Below are 21057 nucleotides of genomic sequence, written 5' to 3' on the forward strand. Positions count from 1 at the left end.
GTGTAGGCACGCTATATCCCCAATGTAGCTACCACCTCTCCTAGAGATGGATTAATTACACCGATGGGAGAAGCTCTTCTGTCAGAATAGTGGCGTCTTCACTAAAGACTGCTGCACCGATGCAACGCTTTACGTGAAGACAAGCCCTTAGTCTTCACTAAGTGAGGGACCCCTGGTGGGGGTGACACATTCTAAGTATTGTTTATGTTTTATGGGGCTATGGAGAAGTTTGGCAAAGTCTCATGTTCAGTAACAAAATAAAACCCTGAACGTTTTTATCAAATGCATTTGTCATTCATGCTTTCAGGTCCATTATCTCATACCTACCCAAGATGAAAGTACTTGAGTGGAGCAACACCAATGTTTTCAGGACAGTATGCTTTGCCACACAGTGGTCCAGAGCAGTGGCTCTCAACCTTTCCAGACTACTGTACCCCTTTCAGGAGGCTGATTTGTCTTGCGAACCCCAAGTTTCAGCTCAGTTAAAAACTACTTGCTTACAGAATCAGACATAAAAATACAAAAGTGTCACAGCACACTGTTACTGAAAAATTGCTTACTTTCTCATTTTTACCATATAATTATAAAATAAATTGCAACCCCCAGGTTGAGAAACACTGATATAGTATCTAGAGCAATATAAACAAGTCATTGTCTGTATGAAATTTTAGTTTGTGTTGACTTTGCTAGTGCTTTTCATGTAGCCTGTTGTAAAACTAGGCAACTATCTAGATGAGTTGATGGACCCTGTGGAAGACCTCTGCATACACCCAGGGGTATGTGTACCCCTGGTTGAGAACCACTGGCCTTTGATCAGAGGGAAAGAGAGAGACTCTTCTTTTCTGTAGGCACAAGACGAATTCTGTATTTTAAATTCTGCTGGAAAAGTATGTTCCCCTCTCCTCCCCTATCTCACAATGGAGTGCAAAAGTATGTACCCCTCTCCTCCCCTATCTCACAATGGAGTACTTCAGCATCAATTTGTGCACTGTAAAATCACACCGATTTTATTTTCCTCACATCTGGGGTGTTGATCTAAAATTATACGTCCCATGATATTCCTAGTGGCTCTGAGATTAAAGGGAAATTGCCCTGATATGCCATGTGAAGTTTGTGTGTCCAAGGAAAGCATGTTAACAAAAGGAAAGCCTTGCTAGCATTTTCATAATGCCCTCTCAGAATGGTCCCTTGGGAAGGAGTGTTGATGGTTCTCATGGGAACTCATTGATGCAAGGAGCTGAGTTCACACTGAAGTCACTGGGAGTTGGAAGGGTGCCCAGGGCTTGGCAGGATTGGGCTGATGAGTAGCACTGCAAGCTAAGTGGACCTTGTTCCCTAAACTAATAGTAGCCACCATCTCTGTGTGCTATAGCAGAGAACAAAGAAGGCTTCCACATCTGACATCCTGCCTCTGGCAATGGCCAATATATCTGATGCTGAAGAACAGTTCCTTTTCCACCTTCCCAAACTAATGCTCCTTGCTAATTGTGCAGTACTATGGAGGGTGAATTCCTTCCTAGCTCCTGTGGTGATGCAGCTTAAACCCTGAAGCATGAGATTGCGTTTGATGTCAGGAGACGAGTTCTTAGAGCCGGCTGTCCTTGTTCAGTGAATGTCGTCTTAAAGAGTGAAGGGGGCCCACACACATGCACGCCCCATCCAAGGCCATGTCTACAGTAGAGCTAGGCTTGGCAGAGCCCCCTAGTGGAGATGCAATGTAAGCCAACGGAAGGAGTTTTGCTGGCATAGCTACACTATCTCCCTGACCATTAGGTAAATTGACAGATGTGCTCTTCTGTCAGCATGGTTGTATCTACACCGAAGCTTTTGTCAGCATAGCTTTGTCAGTGAGGGGGTGGGATCCACTCCCGCGGCCCCCCCCCCCCCCCCCACTCATAGCTGACATAGTTGTGTTGGCAAAACTTTGCAGTGCAGACCAGGCCTTCGTGCTCAAAATAGGACTTAAATGGTGCAGTAGACCTTGTGCTAGCCCTCCGCTCGGAGATGGATTTTGCCTGAAGAGGGGGAGAGAATGTGAGCTGCAGATAAACTATGTGGGAAGGGAACGTCTGTTCTCCTTAGGTTATTGTAGTCCCTTCCTTAAATCCAAAGTCAGTAGTTACAGGTTAACCTATACTTCACATTGATTAGTTAATCTCCTTAAGGTGTTACATGTCTCAGGTACAGCAGCCAACGGTTGCTATTTCATTACATTTTATTGAAAAGTAGAGTTAAAAAGGTGTGTTATAAAACTTCTTAGGGCTTGCCAGGAACTGCCCAAATCTGGGTCTGTGATGCTGTCCATGATATGCAAAGAAGTATTGGCCTTCCTTCCTGAAAAAGTGCTTTGCAGTCTGGTCGCTTTGCCCATCATGGAAATGCAGCCATCTCTGGGGTGGAAATGTAGCCGCTTTTAGTGTGGAGTTGGGAAATGAAGGATAACTCACTCACTTGAGGCTACAGCAGAGTTTACGTTAATTGCCTGAATTGGGATCTGGCTATTTTAGAGGGGTTAACCGCTCTTGTGAGAAATGACTATGGGATCTTAATCTCGTGGCTTCTGACCTACCTCTGTTCTGCAGCACAGCGCATCCAATGGCACGGTGCCCCCTAAGCACATGCTGGGGAACAGCATTTGTTTTACCTGGGTTTTCACTGGATGTCACCTCTTTGGGTGCTGACTTTGTTAAACTGGTACCTGTCAAGATCACAGCCCGAGGTGGTATGATTGTAATCTTCTGCATATATATTCTTGAATACTTCATCTCTTTTTGGCAAAGGAAGACATCTTTCGATTTGTCACCATTATTATGCATCAGATGATGCAGGAGGGCAGGTCATCCCAGTTACGAATGAGATGTGATCTCCAGAATACCAAACGAGTTTCATCTTCTCCCACTAGGCTTTTCTCAGTGCAGTTATTTTTGAGTATATGTGCATAGACTGAGCATGTAAACTCAAAGGAAGACTGTTTTATTAAATCACCTGGCTGATAGATCAGTCCCCAATAACCACCTGTGTACTCTGAGGCAAACTGGACCTAAATTATGTGACAGAGCCCTCCCCCTCCTCAATTTCTTCAGCATTCTGGTGTTGCAAACTGAAAATTCTGCTGCCAATTTTAAAAAGGAGGGTTGTAGGGAATTAAATGAACCATACAGCCAGCTTACATGTCAATGATTCTTAATGTTCTCTTCATGAGTCCAGACCACTGGAAGTCCCAGTGTAAAGGAGGGTGCCTGCAGTCTGTCAGGAAGTGTGGAGGACGTGAGATGGTCATTTATTCCAAACTCAGAGCCTGACTCAGCAATGCACGGAACCTTTTTAACACCCATTCTTTTCAGTGAGAGTTGAGGGTGCTCAGAACCTTTCAGGATTGGGCCTGGGATGGAGAGTATACTCTGGAATATTGCCTGGTCACTTTGTTCTCATTTCACTTTTAGTATCTTTCAAGGGATATTTTTGCAGGGTTTCTCATTGGCGTTCCTTTGAATATTTTTTTTTTTTTTTAATTCCCAGTGTAAATATTTCTGCAACCGAGCCCCTGAGAACATGCATTTCTTCATTCCTGCAGAGAACAGCCCTTTTGTGAACGTGTGTTCATGTTTCAGGAAACCACCTCAGCTATTCCAAAGCCCCATAACGGCCAGATAAATTGAGTACCAAACAGTTTACTAGGCATGAGTCATTCTGGATGAGACCCAGGTCCCATCTGCTTTGCTTTAGTTTTTAGAGGTGCCATGGCTCTTTCTGTAAGAGACAGTATGTTCCAGTTTCCTTGGCAGAATATTTATCCTCCCCTCCTGATGTGGAGCATGATATGTGTGTCTGATGGATATACCCTTTGCCACAGAGCTCTCCATGTTTTGTTGGCATTGTAAGTATCTAGTTAGTGAAGAGCTTTTGAACAAAGCGTGCCATATTCATGTGGACTGGAATTTATCAACGGAGCCTAAGGGAACTCCCAATAACTCCAGTAATTCCAGCCACACTGTTTGATCATCTCTAACCATGGCTAACTTTTAAAACTGAAATTGGATAATTATCCACCCTTCTTTGTAGTTGCATCTGAGGATCTTAAAGATTTATACAGAGATGGGTCGGTACCATTATTCCTGCTTTCCAGAAATGGAGGAAACTGAGGCATAGACCAGTTAAGTGATTTGCCCCAGGTTACCTGATCTCTTAGTGTCAAACAAGGTTACATTTCTGCCCCAAAGGTCTTAATGGGAGCCTTGCATGTGCACATAAGGGCAGATCTGGATTCCAGTATTGAGGTCCAATCATTGTGGTCTGGCTAAGCCAGTGAAAAGAAGATCACTCAGCTGACATGTTATTTGTCTGGAAACCCTTGCAAATAAAGCTTTGTACTCACCAAATCATGGAATGTTGTATTTTGTTTAAAGGGATGCGGCTAAGGTTGGTAGGCCCAAAATGTAACTTTCCATCCCTTTTTCTGATTACATATCCCATGTAACTCTCTTTGTGGGCCTGAGCCGAAGTCCACGGAAGTCGATCAAAATCTTTCCATTGACTTCAGTGGACACTAGATTAGACCAAAATATGTGTAATTTTTTTTTGGCAAACCAGTGTCTTGATGGAGTGGTGTTAGTGAGACTTAAAATGAATAAGGTGGCCAATTGTTCTGTGCTCAAGGGCAACCATTTGGCATATGTGAGATGCAGGGGCATGTGGTGAGAAGCATGTTCACAGATACAGATGTCAGTTTCAAGCCAAGTCACCAAGTTGTAATTAGGGAAAAGGTAGCCCTTAAATTGTTGCAATATCTTCACCACCCTTATGATTTTAATTGAGGATACAGACGTATGACCTGATCCTGCAATGGGCACCATGCAAGTACACTGTTCTGCCCACTCAAATCTTGTTGCAGGATCGGGGCCCTAGAAGTGGTAAGGTAGAAGTTTTGAGGCATGATTCATTGTTTGCAAAGTGTTTGGAGGTCATGTTAGAGAAGTATTTATTTGGTATGGAGTTCAGGGCTGTTCAAGAAAATCTTGCAGTAAAGCATGGGAAGGGAAGGCTCTTAGCTGGTTTTGTTTAGCCTTATTTAACAGATTTTTGTCCTTCGATTTAAAACATGAATCGTCCCCTCCCCAAGCCTTATTAAAAGTTGAAATGCTTACATTTTAAAGGTTACTTCATAACTGTATGCGCTGGAGAGAGCTGGGGGGTTGTTTATTTTTTTAAAAGAAATGTAGCTTAGCTTCTAGAGCACAAGATGGCAGCCAGCAGGGGAAATAACTGTTTGCTCACATGCTGCAGTTTGACCCCTGACAATAAGCGTATGCCATGCTTTGCGCGCACAGAAAGGGTTTGCCTGCATTAGAATTATTCGAGTGACTTGACTGCCAGTTAACTTGAGTTAGTTAACCAGCTTGTACATACTAGTGTAGATGCTGCACAAACCTTTGTTCCAATACAAAGGTTTGTGGAACATCCGGACTAGCATGTGCAAATGTGTTAGCCAGCTCTAGTTAACTGGCAGTCAGTTCACTGAAGATAAAAACTCACATGTAGCAAACACTTTCCTTGTCTTGATCAATGTAATTTGCTTTCCTGCATTACACGGGAGGTCAAACTATGATCTAATGGTCCCGTCTGGCCTTAAAATCTATATAAATACTTTTCACAAGCTCCTATATTTCTGATCTTACTATGTGTACTCAGATGAGTAGCAATATTGGAGTCAATGGGCTAAATTATTCCATTGAAGTGTTTACATGACTAGGGGCTGGAGCATTGGGTCCTTTGTGCACAATGGGTGGCGTTCATCCCTCTGCAGAGAGCCACCTGTGCATCACTTGAATCCCACTTAAGCCGCAATTTCGGGTATGTCTGTGTTGCAGCTGGGAGGTGTGATTCCCATTGCGGGCAGAGAGACTGAAGCTAGCTCCCTTCGAGTCTATGCTGGGAATTACACCTCCTAGCTGCATTGTAGACGTGTGCTTAGGATGTAAGTGGGGGGCATAGACTTTTTTCTGGCCCTCTGGCTGGGGGTGAAATGCACCAGCTATCATTTGCTAGAACTCATTACACCAGAGGGCAAACACTTATGGTGGCACCAAGAGTGTTTAACTTCCGTTATTTTCCAAAACATTTCCGGCCTGGTTTTTAGAAGTGCTGTGTAGCTACAATCTAGTTGAAATCCGTGGAAGATGTATACACAGCTGCTCAGCAACTTGAGCATCAGGCCATTCAGTTCTCTTGCTTCCAAAAGGATTGGAGCTGACCCCTAGTGTATCCAAGGCTGAATGCACCATGGGTCGCTTCTTACACTTGCCCCTGTATTTTTTCTTTTACACCCTTTTTTGCTGTTTTTTTGGAGCCAGTCACCTAACAGGGCATAATAAGTGTAAAGGTCTTGCAACATTGCAAAATAGCCTCATGATGGTGGAAGTCTTAGATACACCATATTGTGGTTGTTCCCCCTGCCGTTGGCCACACTGTGGGAATAACAGAGAAACTATTCCCCATATGGTCCATGTTAAGGAATGTGTAACCTGCAGGGTCCCCCCCCCCCCCACCCCCCGGCTGGTAACATTGTTTTGCTGTGGGGAACATAGAACAAGCTCCAACAGTAATACTGACAGTCTTCAGAATTATGATACAGTGGCGCTCTCACGTAATTCTTTGTTGAAGAAGTTAAAGGCCTAAAATGTTAAGGCTTATTGTTATTCTGAGTTGATAATCTCTGCCTTGCTTTAATAATTTTTCCTCATGCCTGGATAGCCCGCGAGTTGCACAATAATCACTCACACAGCTTTGTAATCAATGCCCAAAGTAATAGGATTCCGCTGGCCAACGGCAATTAATAAATTTGTGTCTTTTTTAAAACACTAGCAAGTCGGGCCTGAAATACGACTGACTGGCTTTCCTCATTTGCATATTTATTGCAGTGGAAAAATTCTTGCCGAATGATTGATGTTGAGCCTGCCTCTTGAATTCCAAACAGCACATTATTATGAAATGAAAAATGCCGGCCATACAGTTGATTAAAGTTGAAGACAGTGGAATCGGTGTTTTTTAAGATTGTGGGAGAATTAAAGGCATATTTTAATAGATGTTGACAAGAAGTGAACTAACAAAAGCAAAGCAAAGGATTTGCTTGAAAAGATTTAATCAAATGTGTTTCTTGGGGGATTAATTGCTGGGGATGACTAGTGCAAGTGGCTGGCTTGTGGATATGAATGAGAAGTATTGTTCTCAGGCCAATGTATTGAGTGTCATTTTGACCTATGGTTTAACTTCAGTCCCAGAGTTGTTTAAAAAGAGCGAAAATACTCTCTTAATCAGAATGTTCAGATAAACACGTATGTCTGATAAGATGGTTTGTTTAATAACTGAGTTTAATAAAAACAATGTTTTTGATTTTTATTTCTATTTTTTTATTTATATAATGGAAACAGTTTGTTTGGGGCTTTGCACACTCTGTGGAATGGAAACATTGTGCATTTCCAGGTTTTTCTCCTCCTGATTTCAGGAGTTCAGCTTTTGCTAAAGATATCAAAGTTTAAATACATGTGTTGATCAAACTTGTTTGTGTGTGCGTGCATGCGTAATGCACTCTGTGTGGGTATATGGAAAAAATGTAAAGGGTGTGTGCATGCGGTATTCTTACAATGCCAGATACTCGGATTTAACTGAGGAAAAAATAGTTAATCACGGAGCTAGGTGTCAAATTTTCTATGATTAGTTAAGTCCATCGCCTTCATATTTGGTATTGTGTGCACAATAGTAGTTTTGCTTAATGTAATAATTTCCATATGCATGTGCATACACTGTGTCCGTACACACCATATAAACAAAACACAACTGTAGTGGGCCCCCATATTGTACATGTGCAATGTATTATGCATATTATTATATTATTATGTGTATTACAGTCATACCGTGGGTGCTGTCTTGCGAGGATATGTACAAACACATTGCGACACAGTCCTTGCCTCAAAGAGCTTACGGTGTCAATGGACAGACAGAGAAAGGGTGAAGGGGAAACAGGCACAGAGAGCTGAAATGACTTGCCTACAGTCACCAGCAGCTTAGTGGCTGAGACAGGTGCCCTGATTCCCTGTCGGGTGTTTTATCCATTGGACCATGATGCTTCTCGAGGACTGTATGTTATGTTTTTGTTTACGCATATAAAATTAATTTTACCACCAGGATGTAACTGAGCGATTGTATCTCTGTAACCTTCCGTGCCCCCATTTGCTCTCTACCATTTTACCCCCGCTCACTATGTCACGTACAATACAATAACTCCTTACTTAACATCCTCCCAGTTAATGTTGTTTCGCTATTAGGTCACTGACCTAGTAGAGAACATACTCTTTTAAAGTCCTGCAATGTTCCCTTGTAATGTTGTTTGGCTCCCCCCATTCCACCCCCCCGGGATCTGCAGGCTTGTCCCGCTCTGCACGGCTGGTGTTCCAGCCGGGGACTGGGTTGGAGCCTAGGGGCTCCCTCTGCTCTGCCCACCTGGGGCTCCTGCTGGGGGGCAGGGTGGGGGCATGGGGCCTGCCCGCCCGGGGTCCCCACCCCACTACCCGGCAGGAGCCCCAGGCAGGTGGAGTGAGGCAAGCCCCCGACCCCGCTACGCCCCTACCTCAACCAAGTTTCACAATCATCATTGGTGAGTACGGTATTAAATTGTTTGTTTGTTTCAGATTATTTAAAACTTATACTTTATACGTATATAATGTCTTTTGTCTGGCGAAAAAAAATTCCCTGGAACCTAACCCCCCATTTACATTAGTTCTTATGGGAATTGGATTCGCTTAACATTGTTTTGCTTGAAGTTGCATTTTTCAAGAACAGAACGAGGATGTTAAGTGAGGCGTTACTGTAAAAGGCTCCAGTCAGGCCTGCAAAGAACTCTGCATGGGCGGATAGATCCCTGAGCGTCAATGGGGCTCTGTGTGGGTGAAGAAGACTTTGCAGGATCAGGCCTTGTACTGAGGCTTGTTGGACCAGGATCATGCTGTTTCACCTCTTGGGCTCCTCAAAGTAGTATTTGTTATAAAATCCAAAACTCTGTGTGTGTGTGTGTGTGTGTGTGTGTGTGTGTGTGTGAAATCTCTACTACAGTAATTGCTACTGTTCACACTGTAACATCTCATGCTTATTTCAGTATAGTGATGGGCTATATAGCCGTTGATGTAGAAAATAATCCTCTATTTTTATCTTGTGGCTCCTCTTTGATTTCTGTCTCTCCCCCCAACCCACTGCCCTACCTGTTACTAGTCTCTGTGGCGGTATCTCATCTTCATAGACAGGAGATTTGCGGATTCATCTTTTCTATAGGATGTTTATCACCGTGGTAACTGGGTGCCCATGAACACTAATGAACTTATTCTTGTGAGGTAGGGGATTACCATTATCTCCATGTCACAGATGGAGAAATTGAGGCACCGGAAGTCTGTGGTGTAGCTTGGAACGGAGCCCAGATTTCCTACCCCTCAGTTCCTGTGTCTTAACCACAATACCGTGATCCTCTTCCCTTCTAGACTCAGTTCCACGCCTTGGCTTGGTTGGGTGGGGAGTGTGACCCAGCAGCTGCCACGCAGAGCTGAGGGCATCTGTTACCCTAGAAGTTTCAGACTTTTTGTTTTCCAGTGGCACCTCTGGGCTTATACTTGCACTCCATGGAGTGAAGTCCTGGGAGTTCTGCCATTGACCTTCATGGGAGCCGGGATTTCATCCTAGGACCTCCATATCCCACGTCATAAGAACCGGGAGGAAACATGCTGCTATTACCCCCACAAGAAACACTGAAATAATGTGTGAGGGGAGTTAGGTGTTTGGGTGCTTTTAAAAAACCCTACTAGGCGTCTGTCTGGATCTTTCAGCACCTAAATACTTTTGAAAATCTGGCCCTCCAGCACTTGCTTAACTTTCATCATGTGCTTAGTCCCATTGACTTCAGTGGTCTTGCAGAGAGCCATATCCTTGCTGCTACACAGATTGCTTTCAGTGCTCTCTGCCACTGCTGGAGGCAAAGGGTGGTCCCACCTAGTGCTGTGGAAAGGTGAACGGGTCATTTCTCTAGGTAGAGACCTCTCTTGCAGTAGAGAGGCTGGGTTTACAGTGACATAAGTTTTTGAAGAAGTCCTCATCCTGCATACAACACCAACTTAGCTATACTTGGGGGTCAATCTCTAGTATAGCTGAGCCACTGTCTGCATTCTGACTTTAAATTAGGCTGGCCAAAGTATGGCTGGTTGGCCCTGGTTATCCTTGTTGCAGGAACCAGTGCCACTGATTCAAACAAGGGGGTAGGACCAGCAACAGAGCCAGCGTGCCTGTAAGCTCTGGCATTGACAAAATTGATTTTTTTTTTTTTTTTTTTTTTTTTTTTTGTGGTTTGAGAGCAGTAGGACAGATTTCATCTATGGTGGGTCTCCTGACACTTTGATACATGGCAGTGCTATCCCTGAATGGAGCTTAAATACTCCAGGGCTACTTTCTGACTCGGTAAAGGGATGCATAAAATGAGAACATATGAGAGAGTATTAACGGAAAGGCACAGTTTGATTTACTGATATTGGCTCCCAGCTTTCTTGCTGGATTGATATGCTGTCTTCTGGATCTGCAACAACTTTTTCACTCCTGGACACAAAATAAAGGGGCTCACATGGACTCTTAAAAGTGACTCTTATGAGTTGGCCTCTTGCTAGGGACAGTCTCAGGATTCCCATTTAAACTGGATGGTAGGTTCAAAACATGTTTCACTTGTTCGCGTGGCAGCAGTAAACGTTTCCTCTCACCTCGCATCCCATTCAACATAATCTTTTTCTTTTCTTTTTTTTTAAATGGCACTTTTAGACAGGGAGTAAGTGGTACAGGGAGCAAAGGATTGGGAGAAGTGGCTGTGTACTGTTCTCCCAGGTCTTGCTGCATCCCCACCTTCATTTTGGCGTTGTTGTACACAGCCCGTATGGAGCAGAAAGCTACGTCTGTTTTCAAATGGGGCAGTGATTTTGGGTCCCCATATTGGGGCACCTTAAAGGCACGTCGTCTTTCAGACGGTGCTGAGCATCTGCCCTCCAAAAATCAGTTTCCTTAAGTTGGGCACCCAAAATCACTTAAAATTTAGATTATTAATTTGAAGACTTTTCACAAATGTCTTGAGGCCCAGTATAAAGACAGTAATTATATAGCCCCACAGAGAGGCATAGCACTTGACGGGTAATTAAAAGGCACAGTACTGGCCCCAGGGAGATTACAATTTGAGTTAAATAAAAAATGCAACAAAAAAGCATGTGGAAGAGGGGTGTGGAAGCAGAGGGTCCAACAGGAGTAGAGAGCTGCTCTGTAAAGTGCCTTCAGAATAGCTTTGTATGAAGGGACTTCAGGCTACGCTCTGAATGCTGTCTCTAGTCACTGAGCGCTGGGGTCTAAGGTGGGGTACCGCTGGAGAAGGAAACGGAGCCAAGCAAAAGTGTAGACAACTGTAGTCATCTGAACACAACAGATGCAGGGCAAAAACAAACACAGGGCATGGTTAATGCTGACAGAGAGCTTGTGCGCTGAGTCCAAGAAGTAATTCAAACCTAAGTAAATTCAAACCCGAGTAAGTGGCAGAAGCTTTGTTGTGACCCTCGCCCAGGTTTTATCGCTGCTCAAACTGCATTGCGGGTGCCTACCTGTCTTAAAAAGCGCCAGATACTGAAAATTAGCAAAGATGTGCGGGCCCTGGGAACCCTCCCCATTGCATGGTCAGGTCCACACGTGGATATCACTCAGATGATATGAGGGCTAATTGTGATCCATTCTCCAGGCCCACTGGTACATTACAAGGGCACTCTCTTCTGTACCAAAGGGAAATGAGGGTAGGATAGAAACAAAAGATTTTTTTAAATCTGAAAACTGCTTTAACGTGCTGGCATGCTTAAGAAAAAGTCTGTGTCTTTGTGACACCTCTCTGCTTTAGTGGCCCATTTCAGACCACGAACAACATTTAAAAACAGCCTGCTAAACGAATGGGGGTGGGGGGGGCTTGCTCCCCCATTCCTGGGTTGTATTCATAAAACTGCTGTAGTTTACACCCTGTCTTCATTCCTGAGTTAGAATGTTCCTTTCCCAAAAGCAAACAGGACAAAGGTGGTGGTGGTGTGGGGGGGAAATCTGCTAGAAAACGGTCCATTTTGGAATTAAATGCTGAAATGGATCAGGCAGTGCAGTATCAGGGGGTGATACCAGCTTGCGTTGCTGAGTTTATAGCACACTTAGGCACCCGCTAGTAACACCCAGAACTCTATCCAATAATGCCATTAAACACACAAGAATTGAAAGCATGGAAATGATGCAGCTGTAAGAGGCTCATGATGAAGTCAGTGCCTGGAATAATTAGCCCTCCCACCAGGGTAGACACATAGTCATTGTCTGCCCTGCCCTCCCCACCCTCTTCACTCCAGATAAAATTGCTTCCCATCCTCGCTTCTGTTGGGGTCCATATCTCGTATCCTGAGGGAGCCTGAGCCTGTCTTTATTCCTTGCCTGCTTGCAATAGCCCTGATACACCTCAGAAGAGTTGGAGTGCTACTCCAGCTGTAATAGACCGGATCAAAGCTGCCTGGGGTGAATTAGCATTGCCACTGGAGGGTAGACAGCGGGTAGAAAAAAGGCAGGTTCAGGAGCTCTGGGGACATTTAGCTGGGTTGCAGGAAAAGATTTTGCTGTTTTAAGCTATGCACTCAGGGCGGGGGCACTTGCCTCTTGCAGATGATGCCCTTGCTTCAACTACATACCACAGATGCATTTTTAAGGGCTTTTGTCTGTTTGTCTCTTAGAATTGTTTTGATGCGAACACATGACTGTTTTACGAGTGTGGCAGCCTAATCCGTTAATAGGTTTCTATGGAACAGCTGTCAGAATGTATCTATAATGAGCCACGTACGGGAGGAGGATGAGCGTAACTGCTGATCTGTAGCAAAAGTCTTTTCATTGACATTACTGCTACTGGGGTCGGGCCATCATTTAGCCGGGTCCTGTGGCTACAGTAATATCGGCAATGGGAACATACAAAAGATTGAGACCCTGGCATGTCTGGGCTGATTTCCACTTCCGTTGCCTTCATGTGGCTAATGAAGATTTGCTGCTGATTTTATCCATGGTTTTCTGTGTCTCCCATTTAAAAAAAAAGGCCAAATTAAAATAAAATGTCCCCTCCCCCCCTTTCCTGTTGTGCTATCCAGTAAGTAAGGGAAGGATTTGGGACAAGATCCTCAGCGGCTGTCAATTGAAATAGCTCCACTCTCTTTACACCAGGTAAGGACCTAGCCCTTTGTGATTCGTTAGAGAGGAAGAATGGTCTGTGGTAAAAGATCTGAGTTCTAGTCCCAGCTCTGCCATGGACTTCCTGTGTAACGGTGAACACCCCATTTATTCTCCGTGCCTCAGTTTCCCCCTAGTACATTAAGTGGGGTTTATACCTGTGTCATGTGGCTGAGAATTATTGTTTGTGAAGGGCTTTGAGATCCTTGGATAGGAAGTGTCTAGAAATGGGCCAAGTATTTTGTGTTTAGGTGCGGATGTGCTTGGTGCTTATCAAGGAAGATGTGGTCTCGCTCTGCACCAAGGAATTTGCAATCTAAATGGACCAAGTCTGGGCAACCAAATTAATTAGGAGCCTCAGGAGATAGCTCTCTAGTTCTCTCTGAACCTTTCTTTCCTTCGTTAGCCTTTGGTTATGAACATAACAGAGGTTGTCCCCGGGCTAATGCCAACATAATCGTTTTTTGATCAGACTTTTAAGGGGAAACTGTCTGGATCACTTCAGATCGCATCTAGTCTCTTGTTTGCTTTTTGTCTACAGGAAAGACTGTTCTACACCTTCATAAAGTTTTTCCTTGCGAGAAACTGAACATGTTAGAGCTATGATGCCACTGCTCTGCAGACTGATGGTCAGGTTGCCAGTGATTTTACTGTACTTGAATTTGTTAGCGACATCAAGCTGTAAAGACTTCTCAGAGTGTCAGACATCGTGCAGCGGTTGAATTACAGTATTGATGGCAACCGATTGCATGTTTTGCAACATGCGTGAGCGTGGTTAGCTTCCCAGACTAAACCTGTGTACTTACCATTGTCATATCAGGTAATAAGGCCAAAACAGCACGTGCTTTGAATATTTACAAACATACAAATAAAATTTGGCTCCACACGCAAACACAGATCATGGTATCCACTTCCTTGTCTAAGTGACATTTGCAGCTGTCTTCCTGTGGGGAAATATGAAATGTTCAGATAATGCTTACAGTACCATTCCCAAATACAAGGTTCTCGGAACAAGAAACATCCTTGTGGAGCCACAATAGGGAAACAACTTGCTGAAGTGGGGGGCCCAATTCAGTGGGATGTCCCGTCGGCATCGTCTAGTAGCTTGAGTAGCTTCTGGAACCACAGAGCTTTGCATGGTTATGTCGGCAAGGACTGGGATTCTCTGCTGGATTCTCTTCTCAGCTCTCTGTCGAAAGCCAGTAGTCCTGCTTCTGTGTTCTTCTCTTCGTATTGACGGTAATCAGTCTAGGAACAACGAAACAAGTGAAGGCAGCTCACTTTCAAACGAGGGACAGATGCCTGTGAAACGGTTCCCAGATACAGGCCTAGTTCGAATGCCAAGACCTCTGGCCTCCTGTTGGTATATCAGCAGTGGGCAGCCTCTGAAATAAGTGATGCTGCAGACTGTAGTTCCAGAAAGATCTGGCAAGGCCTGGAAAGAGGCGCTTATTAACCAGGTAACAGAGAGTTGTCCTGGGAAGCCTATGGAGGTTAATTTCTGGGAAGCCTATGGAGGTTAATTTCCTACCTTTTTAGGCAGAGCTGTTGTACCACTGTTGAACAAATCCATCTCCCCATCACCCTGGGCTTGTGTCTGATTTCGAATGCTTGTCCCTGTAGATTGGAAGCTCCTCTCGACAGGGACTGTGTTCCACAGCTACGTGAAGGAATTAGCAACTGTCCAGGTCTTTGGCTGATTGATACCGAATAGGCCACCTTCGGCATTTAGGCCTGCAGGTAGTCTGGAAAACAGCTGCCTGAGGATAACCCTTAAACTTCTGCCTTAATTCTCTTTTGGTTTAACTACACTCTGTCTTCGTAAGTGAATGTAGAGTTTGTGAAGGGTGCCCAGTTGGCAGGCCTGGAGACTGACATTCTCTGCTTATAAACCTCTAGGCCTGCAGTTTTCATTCTTTGGTCAAAATCCTCTCATTATTTGCCAGGTCTTTGTTTATGTTTTTCCCAGGGGTCAGCTCTTGCTACGCTTAATTTTACTTACACTCCAACTTTTTCTACCTCCTGCCTGGTGAGCACAGTAGCGCGGAAACCTGCAGTAGTCATAGCTCTGCAGGAGTTCATTTTCCCTTCTTCCTCTCACACCCTGCTACCTACCTACCTCCACACACACACACACACACCCCCACCCCAACCCCCCCCCGCAAGTGTAGGTAGGATACATAAATATTCTCTCTCTGGAATTGCTTCATATTCTTACACCAAGGCCGGTGCCTGCTGCAAAAAATAACACAGGAGGGCAATGAATTAGTCAGCACAAGGGGCTGTTGTCACATCCTTGTGCCCTCAGATACCTAAGCCCACAGTACTTGCTACTTCAGTATGCTAATCTTTTAGGATTCTGAGCCCGAACTTGTGTGTGTCAGTTAAATAGACTGATCAATGTGTAATCGCTCAGCAGTTTAGAAAATACTCCTTGCTCCCTTTCTTCTTTTCTAGGAATATCCTTCTGTGCACTTGTTTTGACAGTAACAAAAAAAGAGTTATACATGTTAAGCAACATTTTTAACTGGGCTGGTGAAAACATAGTCGCCTCTGAGGCTTAGCAAGATCTGCGCTATCTGTGGCAGGAATGTAGGTTTAATACAAGAAGCCAGAAGCTGTCACGCTAAGGCTTCATCAGAAGCTGGGATCAACCTGCAATTGTCACTGGTGTCTCTTCTTCTGCAGGTTATAAAGCCTTGAAGGCGTTGCTGAGAGCGTTAGTGGACCTCCAGGATGAGCTGCTCTATCAATATCCAGGCACAAGGCATCTGGTAGATGGGAAGCAATCAAAAGTGGAGAGGTAAATACAGAACAAGACTGCGTCTGGGCCTTGCTAAAGCCCACCTGGTAGTTAACTTTTTAAATAGGAAAACATAAAAGCTTTGACCTTCGCCATCTCAGCTCTGCTCTCCCAGCTCCTACTGTGCGGGAAATGGACACAGCAGACAAATGGCATTTGAACTTCTCCTGTTTTCACCGGAAGCTTGTGTTTTGTAATTTCTTTTGGTGGTGGGAGGGAGGGTTGAGCGACTTGACTTCTGAATAACTAACAAAAAGATGTCAAGGTGATCAGCAGAGGAGTTGCTGTTAGAGTTTCAAAATGTTTGTTTTTTTTAATTTCTAGCAATGAGGAGATCCCCAGTGGTAGTGATGAAGAGATGGGAGGTGAGGATCAGATGAGGCGGAAAGGCCCCCCTAAACGGAAGCTAGAGATGGAAGACTATCCAGAATTCATGGCTAAGCGATTTGCTGACTTCAGAACGTATCGGAACAACACCTTGCAGAAGTGGCACGACAAGACCAAACTAGCTTCTGGCAAATTGGGGAAGGCAAGTGTGTGTGTGTGTGTGTGTGTGTGTGTGTGTGAGAGAGAGAGAGAGAGAGAAATTTACCAGAGACGTTGGGACAGCAGCTGAAGTGTTTCATGCCATTCAGACATGGGAACATTCCTTGTTCCATCTAGAGTTGCAATAGTAAGAATTAAGAGACACACGCCCACGACAAACAAAAATCCCCAAAGATTTTGGAAGGGATGTAAGGCCTCATGCTTCAAGGGCATAAGCCAGGTTCTAACTTGGCAGGGTCAGGAGGAAATTTTCCCCCTGGGCAGATTACTTCAGAACTGCCTGCTCCTGTGTTTCTCACACCTTCCTCTGAAGCAGCTGGTATTAGTCCGCTGTGCGTTGGAGACAAGATACTGTGTATAGTCCGTATATTTCCCTATTTACTTCATGATTTATTGTAAATACATGGACCTGAACACTTTAATTCAGCTGGCAATTCATTTTGTCCTAAGAGATCCAGGGCCCAGCATGTAGGGGTTAATATTAATCACTGAGAAGTTTGTCTGAGCTAGAGCAGTGAAGCCTGTCTATTAAGCCAGGCTTTCAGCTTGCCTCAGGGCAGTATCTTTTTGTTGGTTTATTTTTTGTTGGTTTATTTTTTGTTGATATATATATTACAACAACAACAATCCAAACTAAAACTTCTCCAGTAGGAACATTGTCTGCTTATCCACTGACACGGAAAGATAAAGGAACAGTGCTGCCTTGAGCAGCAGCTTTCTGCATTATCTGACACTAGTTAATGTTGTTGCAGGGTTTCAGTGCCTTTGAGCGTTCAATCTTGACTCAGATTGATCATATTATGATGGACAAAGAGAGATTACTGCGGCGGACACAGACTAAGCGATCTGTGTATAGGGTACTTGGAAAGCTGGAGCAGGAATCTCAGCCCATCCCTGAATCATTGCCCGGATGTTCGGTAAGAGGTTTTGCTTCCAGTGGAAGTGGTAAAATTCTCTGCAAATGAATTAAATGGATCCTTTAACAAGTATTGTTGTTGGGAGAGTTATGTAGAAGGTGATGAAGTGACCATATTTGTATTTTAATGGATTAAAAGATGATTGAGGTGCTTTTTGTATTTCACAATGTGTGTGTTGGTTCCTACACTTATTCCTGATAGGCAGAGCAAGACTCAAGGTTGGACCATGCCAGCACTTTACCTTGGTCCTGCAATAGGTGTCAGTTCTGTCACATTCTGCTTCTTAAAGAAGCAGCTGCAAAATTTGATCCTAATAATGGGGTTTAAAGCTCTTGACCAGGAAGTTGGAACCAAGAATCACATTGCATTTCACCTGCAAAATATTTTAAGTGTCTATATCAACTTAGTATTTAAGGAATAGTAAACACTCAGCTGTAAAAATTAATGTAGAATTATTGCACTTGAAAAAATATTTTTTCCACTCCATTTTAAATAAAGGTCCATATATGCATTGAGGCACAACTACATTTAAGTATAGCAATGTGTCAGAGATATCTTATGCAGGCTGGGCCTGTTTCCTAGCTAGGTAATCATAAAACCAGTTCTTTGTTGGCAGTCTTTTTCCATTTCCTTCCCAGGTGTTAGAAGTCCTTTAATCCTATCCTTATAATAATCAAATGCTTAAAAACTTCCTGTAATGGAAGGTGTTCACCATTCCACCATGCTTTTAAATGTTTGTATGCTTTACATGGTGTCATTGAGGTTGGAGATGGAAAAGGCCCATTGAGTCCTTTCATCCAAACCGTTATCAATCCACAATAGCTCCTAGTTGTATGATTACTCATTTTTTTGTCAAGTTGAGTTAAAAATGGGGCTTCTACCACTTCTCCATGGAGTTCTGTCTACAGCCGAATACGTCTAGATCTTGTTCTAACGGGCCCCAAGGCTGTACATATTGAAGAACATAAGGTGTGGAAAATATGGATTAGGGATGTTATCGCCGCCAAAATCCACCAAAAGTGCGTTAGATTTGCTTTAAGACATGATACCATGTCTGGGTGCTGCCCGAAGCATAGGCACATGTGGGCTTATGTCTCTCTACTGTTTCAGGAGGTCGTCCCTCAAGCCAAATCCAACACGCACCTAAAAGACCTGGATGAGGAGATCTTTGATGACGATGACTTCTACCACCAGGTGGGTCTCTAGAAATCTTTTCTGTGTCTCATGGCTCAAGTTGGCTTTTAGTATTTCTGGAGTTAATGCAGTAAATTCTCAGCAATAAGTTCTTCTGCCCAAAGATTCCTCTTAGAGAAACACCACATTAGTTGCTTGACTGGACATCTGTAATCTCTACCTATTATCCTTATTTCATGATGTCCAAAGGCTTTAACTCTGAAATCACTATTCAAGGCTTTATGGGTCAATCCTTCAGCCCTGCTTCATGGGGAGGGGTCTTATGGACTTCATTGAAACTACTCTACCTATGTGGGTCAGGTCTGCTGAATCAGACCAGTCTCTGTAGTTCTCATTGGTGATTATTGCTGTACAAAGAGGAAATCACAGAAGTTTCTACAACTGAATAGTTTAAAGAAAAAACAAATGCTTATGTGGGTGGGAAAGCCCCATCACAAATAGAATTTTTGAAGTTGCTCAGTGGCACATTAGTTACCCTCATCCAAACACAAAACCTGTCTAATCTGCATGAAGATTGAAAGTGGTGCTGGGCTCCCAAAGCTCCTTTCATACTGAAGCAGGGAGACTACACACAGTACTCTGGAGTCTGCAGACTGGGGTGATCATTATGTTTGTAATTCAGTTAGCAAATGATAATGTCAGCCACATAAAATGCATACGGGAAATTACAGTGCTTTGAAGTGATTTGCTAAATTAAGTCCTGGACCAGTGCCCCCAAAAAATAGCTAGTCCAAGGATCCAGAGATGGTTTTAACATCAGGGCTAAACAAATGCCGTTCTATTATTAGAAACCTGGAAATCTCATTAGATCAGGAGGTAAAATAATGCAAAAATTGGAGTATGGAGAAGGGAGATTGTGATTTTTAGGGCCTGATAACTAATTCAACCAGACGAATAGACTTTTCGAATACATGTCCTGGGCTACCAAACAGAAAGAGAACATTTGTGAAGTTGGTAATTATTTTATACATTTTACATTTTGGAAGAGCACTGAGAAATTTTAAGGGGGTGATTTTTTTTCAGGAGTCCTCAGCGTTGTTCTAACTCTGCTACTGTTGCCGTCAATGGGAGTTTTATTATTGACTTCTGTGGGAGCAGGGTTAGGACAAGGCTAAATGCTTTTGAACCTCTCACCTTGTAAGCAACCTGTTCAAGGTCACACAGGACACAGGTGGCAGACCAGGGAATGGAATCTGTATCTCTTGAGTCCCAGGACTGTGTGTTACAATCCGAGCATCCTTCCTAGCCCTGGGATGAGTTGAACGACATTTCTGTGGCAGGGAGGGACGCAGCAATTCCTGCATTGGAGATTGGCTCCGTCTGCACACTTTCAAATGCAGAAAGGGGCTGTTGAACAGCAATTGGCGGGCCAGATCTGTGATGTTAGTGCTAAATATTGGTGTGAGATAATTCTGAGATGCAGACAAATCTGCTCCCATCTTCAGGAGTCCAAGTCTGCAACAAGAGCATCTTGCAGATTAAATCAGCATAATAAAATACCGAAATGAACAGGGAGAAATAGCCCTGACTAGCAGACCTTAGGCCTGTACCGTGCGGGTTTTCTTGGCCCTGAAATGTTAAGTTTTTAAAGAAAAATTGCAGTAGTTGAATGGCCCTTCCTCCTTACCAATAATTTTAACTTCGATACATTCTGATTTCAGAATTATGACTAGTCACATTTTAGCTTTTCCCCTCACTGGTTAATTGGGGTGCTAGGGTTAATCTAAATTAAAACTTAAACTAATAGAGGTCATTGAGGGAAGAAGAACACCTGAGTAAAACAAATGGGGCTGCCAGGCACAACTGTATCTTGGCCATTTCCCAAGAGGGAAGTGGCAGCAAATTGGAGTTGTTTCAGCGTTCTGTAGAGGTGAATGATGGGTGACAGTCGTTTAAAGTATGGCATCTCCGGAAACGTTCCAGATTGCATTTCTTGCTGTACCAACTGCTGCCGCCCGCACACAGCGAATAGGAACGGGGACCAATCGACAACATCTGGCAGCACAGCAAGGAATGGGTGCAACTCTTGAAACCCCATAGACTCTAAATATGGTGCTTAGGACTGTGGAGGCTTTAATCACTTACCACTCTTTGGCAGCAGGCTACGACAGCTTATCCTAGCCTCGTACATCACGCACAGACATCTGCTGAGCCGCGAGGCAACGACACATTCATTTTCCTTTCTTGCTTTTTTTTTTTTTTTTTTCCCTTTCTCCCCTTCTCCCTCCCTCCCTTCCACCCTTCTTCTCTCCTCTTGTCCCCAATATGCTTATTGGGAGAGATGATCTGTAAAGATTACCGCTT

At 43.9% G+C, this 21057-nt stretch overlaps 1 protein-coding gene across 2 annotated transcripts in view; it reads left to right on the forward strand.

Annotated features, from left to right (window-relative positions):
- AATF (apoptosis antagonizing transcription factor) overlaps positions 1-21057 on the forward strand; it is an 81343-nt gene that overhangs the window by 16890 nt on the left and 43396 nt on the right. For both annotated transcript variants that reach the window (XR_012642224.1, XM_074974615.1), the window contains exons 5-8: positions 15982-16096; positions 16421-16625; positions 17395-17559; positions 18670-18753. Coding sequence is in view for 1 of the 2 variants with exons in the window: in XM_074974615.1 (XP_074830716.1) it covers positions 15982-16096; positions 16421-16625; positions 17395-17559; positions 18670-18753 (569 nt within the window). In the remaining variant the exon portion in view is untranslated. The remainder of the gene's footprint in view (positions 1-15981; positions 16097-16420; positions 16626-17394; positions 17560-18669; positions 18754-21057) is intronic.

This window comes from Natator depressus, chromosome 17 (assembly GCF_965152275.1).
Source record: "Natator depressus isolate rNatDep1 chromosome 17, rNatDep2.hap1, whole genome shotgun sequence".
NCBI classification, from domain to species: domain Eukaryota; kingdom Metazoa; phylum Chordata; order Testudines; family Cheloniidae; genus Natator; species Natator depressus.